General features: G+C 38.0%; 1 protein-coding gene across 1 annotated transcript; it reads right to left on the bottom strand.

The window, feature by feature from the left end:
- On the bottom strand, positions 1-3,934 carry LOC121961696 (N-acyl-phosphatidylethanolamine-hydrolyzing phospholipase D-like). The gene is made up of 3 exons (XM_042511761.1): positions 3,702-3,934; positions 3,173-3,287; positions 1-1,687 (listed from the first exon to the last, which is right to left on the bottom strand). Exons 1-3 carry the CDS (start codon positions 3,932-3,934, stop codon positions 1,556-1,558), a joined length of 480 nt encoding a protein of 159 aa, XP_042367695.1. The 3' UTR covers positions 1-1,555.
- Positions 3,935-4,621: the final 687 nt, after the last annotated feature.

The following is a 4,621-nucleotide window of genomic DNA, read 5'->3' as shown; positions in this document are numbered from 1 at the left end:
TATCATTTTATGGACACAATATTTTGCTGCAGAAATGTCTCTAAAATACAAAACTTGTACTTTTACTCTATAGCAGTGGTTCCAAACCTTTTTCTTTAAGGGGCCCCTTTTCTATCACTGAGTACAGTCATTGTTAGATAAGACAACTGAGTGCCATATTTTATGGATGTCTTACAATACATTCAATGCATAACAATAACACCACAGATCAATTGATAAACTTCAATTACGCAAAATAGTGAATGCATCAACTGCAGGAAGTTTGTGTAAAAATTTCTGCATAGTGCAGAGATTTTTCCACTATTATTTTAGGAACTTTATGCAATGTCTGTATTGTGTAAAACACATAATAGGCTTCTTTTTGACATGTTCAATGTTTTGTTTTATCTGACACCTGGTCATTGTTCTGTTGGCTTTTTGGTTGTTTGAACTGCTCACTTTTCTGATGCTGCACGAGGCTGAAAGCTCTGAATATCAATTGTGTTCAGGTCTTCACCGTGTCCCTGTTATTAAAAGTTTTTAGCTTAAAAAATCTAAACTTTAAAAATAACACTTTTGTTTAGTTTTCTTTACAGAAATGACTGAATTGCTGATGTATACTTTAAAAAAAAAAGTTTCGTTACAATCAAGAAAACCTCACAACCCCCCATGAAGCTTTGGTGACCTCTAGTGGGGATCAAGTGGGGAACAAATTGAAATTATTTTAAAGTTTAAGATGGTAACGTCTGACCTGAACACAGGCTCCAATCACAGAGCCTTCACTCTGCAGTAGAAAATAACCAGTTCAAACAACTCGAGGGCTAATCCCACAATGGCCAAGTGTCAGAGAAAAATACATTTGTCAAAAATAAAGCCCTTTTAAGTATGTAGGATTGGTAAAATTAAATATAAAAATACTGGAAAACACATTTTTGATGTAATATTCACAGCAAATAATTGGCTCAAAATGAATCCAAATAGCTCATTTTACTCAAACTTGCTGATGTTGCTGCATTCACTGTTTGGGTTAATTGTACAGTCAGTGGTTTGTATTTCTGTTATGTATTGTATATGATAGAAAATATCCAAAAAAGATTTTACTCTGTCATGGGTCATCACTTAAGACAGCGTTTCCCAAACCTCCCTGAGTACCACTTGTCCTGCATGTTTTAGATCTCTTCTTGCTCCAACAGCTGATTGAAATGATCAACTTGTTATGTAGAACAAATAGTACTGAAGGAGAAGTTTGGGGAACACTGCTCTTTGGGATAAAAAGTTTTTCTTTTACTTGTGCTCTTTCCCGTGTTACACTTATATTTAAATGTTGCACACAAGAAGCAGCTTTTGCCTTACACACACACACTTTTCCCTAAACCTAATTAATATTTTATAGTGGAGTCGCAGCTCCTGTAGGTAGTACTGTCCCACCACGAGTCAATGGCACAGCACAAACATTCAGCATGTAAACAGTAATGTGGGTCTTTTTAATCTGCATACACGTATGCATTTCAAACTTTAAACATTGAAGTCCATCAAAATAAAGTTCTGCTTTTTGTTACAGATGCTGCAGAGAGAATCAATCAAAGACGTTTCCGTCCTGTGAAGCTATAAGGCGAGACTCCCCATGGTGCAAAGTGAAGAAGACTTCTGGCTTCAGTCCTTTCTGCTCCAGGGCGTCTCTGAGACGAACCGGTGGCTCCAGGTAGTACTGGACAGAGAAACCATTTTGATTAGTAAGTAATTAATTAATCACAGCAGATAAACGTGTTTGACTCTTACTGCTATGACAGAGAGAAGTATAAGCCAGAGTGCTACAGAGACAAAAGTGCTCTGAAATATAAGAAATGTTAATTGTTTGTTAAGCTGCAGCTAAAACAGTTTAAATCTACAGTTGGTGACTTTGAAACTATCACAATATTCAGAAATAAGTAAATTAGACGGAGCTGTCTGTGACAAAATGTCCCTCCTCCTAACCAGCTGCCTCTGAAGACAATTGCCGGTCGAATATGAATCCATATTGTGTTACTACATTGCCCCTCTCTCACATCAGATGTTTTCCGAAAAAATTTAGCTTATCTTTAGTTGTAAAAGGAGAGTCGGTCCAGCTGGTGGGCGGGGTTTGTTCCTTCCTTTTAACTGTAGAAGATAGCCGGATCACAAACTCTCATTACAGCTAAAAAAATGCGCGAAAATGTTTCTGAAAACATTTGAGGTGTGAAATGCTGGAACACAGTCTTGATTCATATCTGATCAGCAGTGATTGACAGCGGCATCAGAGACTCCTTGGCTCTGATTGGTTGTTTTCGTTAACATGGTAATAGGGAAGGAGGAGTGTTTTTTCACAGACTATCTGTCCCTTTTACTGCTATGTGAACATAGATTTCAACAAATATAAAGTAACCAACTGTAGCATTAATGCAACCTCTGACTCACTGCCGTGGGTTTGTAGAATAGTTTGCGGGAAATTCACATTCTTGCAAAGTCAGATGAGAAGATGGACACCAGTGTCATTGTGTGCAGTGATGAATGTGCCAACAGTTTGGTGAGTATTTCTTTGAAAGTCTAGTATTTGTTAAATGATGTTTGACCTGTCACTAGGCCCTGCAGTGTAGATGATACTGGCTTAGAAAAGACTAGAAATGGCAGGCGTGGCTCTGTCAGAAGTTGATAAAATCTACCTATCACCACTGGAGCTTCAATCAACAATTATTTGATTAATTTTCTCAAATAGTTTTAAAAATCTGAGTAGTTAACATGATTTATCAAACATCTTTCCTGGTTGCCTGGCAACAACCAGACTCCAAGGAGGGTGGCAGAAGGAGAGGTTGTTTGGTTGTTGCCAGGCAACCAGCAAAGACTGGGCCAAGCACACAACCAATTAGAAAACATAAAAAAAAATCAAAATATGACGTTCAAAAAATAGCTGAAAACAACATAAAATTGCACGTTGGGACATGCCATAGTATAGCATAGAATTTTCTTACATTTAAACGGAGCCAGTTTCTTGTAAATCGAACGCTAAGCTAACCATCTGCTCATGGGGCCGAGCGACAGGTCAAACATTGAACACAGAAATACTCACCCAACTTTTGGCACGTTGAATGTGAATTCAAACTGAGATGAGTGTTACCAAACTCCTCATCAAACTCTTGGCAAGAATGTGAATGAAACTATTTTGTGTATATACTCCTACCTCATAGGCAAGAGCAAAGGTTCCCCAGTGAATGGCGACGGACTGTTTGGCCTGAAGGTCTTGGTGAATCAGCACAGCCTCCTCTGGATCTACATGCTGCCCTTGCATCATATCCCTGGAAGAACAAAACAGTATACATATGTCTGGCTGTGCATGGTCTATTAAATATGACAATCTCTAGTGTTGTGTCTTACACAGTGGCCACTCTGTTTGGTACACTTGTATAATCTATTGCTAATAAATCTCTGCCATAAATTCTGCTTCACGGGGCGTCGATGGATACAGCAGGCAGAGTCCTTGATGGCTCAGTTTGGATCAAGTGTTCATCTTGAACCATCGTTATCAAAATTAGTTTCAGCCGTGTTTTTCCCAAAATCTGCTGAGAAAAAGTCTGTGCTACAATATACAACCTTCATGATGCAACAAAAACTGAACATTTTTAAAGTAGACTTTTTGGCAGAGCAGTTAAGTTAGATTGTACAGGTGTACCTAATAAAGTGGACAGTAAGTTTACGTGTATATACATCACCTGGGTAGATAAGCTCCAATGGGGATTGCTGCAAGATCAAATGGTCCAAAACGTCGTCCGATCTCTTGGAAGGAAGCACAGTAGCCAGTATCACCAGCGAAGAAAAATCGATGGTCCGGCCCCAGAATAGACCAACTGCCCCATAGAGACTGAGAGAAAAAAAGGACACAGGAAGTAGTTATTTTGATGTGCTTTGAACTCAATGTTAAGTATTTGATAATTGCTAAAACCATAAACCCTGTTGTCTGAACTAATTGCATAGTGGCCTGAATCTATTTATTGAATTATTCACTCTTTTGGTAAAAACCATAGTCACTTTTCACCTGGTTATACACAACTTGCAAACACATTTGCACTGTGTTGCATAATTGTTAGCACAGGAGACAAAAGTTAAACACAATAAAAGCACAGGTGTCACAGCTTAAACAGGACTCAAACTCATTCACAGATAGAGATAATTATGGGAGGGATCCAGTATAAGTCAGTTTAGAGAGCACTGGCTGCTGAAGGTTGTACAATGGACATAATCTGAAAGGGGAGTGAAATCGATTAAGACAAAGAACAGTAATATCTGATGACATCCAGGCTACTGTCATCGACCAAATTCTTCTTCATGTAATGACAATGTTTATAGCATGTCGTCAAAACCACCAAAAATTGCTTACTATAGTAAGGCAAACATAGTGTAGCATGTTGGTGAAACAAAAACAACCAAAAGTTTTTTGACATGTCATATTTTGACATTTTTGCCATAGTATAGTATGCGATTTTTGGTCCTTTTTTTAGCATGTTGAAATATGATGTTCTTGCTTGTTTTTGGTCGTTTCTTCAACATGCTACACTATAATGTGTCTCATTGTTCTATACTATGTTGTTTTTAGCCATTGTTTTGACGTGTCATATTTTGACATTTTTGCCAT

Source organism: Plectropomus leopardus, chromosome 22 (assembly GCF_008729295.1).
Source record: "Plectropomus leopardus isolate mb chromosome 22, YSFRI_Pleo_2.0, whole genome shotgun sequence".
Classification (NCBI taxonomy): Eukaryota; Metazoa; Chordata; class Actinopteri; order Perciformes; family Serranidae; genus Plectropomus; species Plectropomus leopardus.
The sequence above is the reverse complement of the archived record's forward strand: the minus strand, read 5'-3'. Positions and strand labels throughout refer to the sequence as shown.

Excerpts from the sequence above, each read along its gene's own strand:
- LOC121961696 (XM_042511761.1), bottom strand. The coding sequence starts at position 3,934 with ATGGTTTTAGCAATTATCAAATACTTAACATTGAGTTCAAAGCACATC. Across the intron at positions 3,288-3,701 it reads ATTGGAGCTTATCTACCCAG|GGATATGATGCAAGGGCAGC; the intron begins GTGATGTATATA and ends TTGTTCTTCCAG. Across the intron at positions 1,688-3,172 it reads CCTTTGCTCTTGCCTATGAG|TACTACCTGGAGCCACCGGT; the intron begins GTAGGAGTATAT and ends TTCTCTGTCCAG.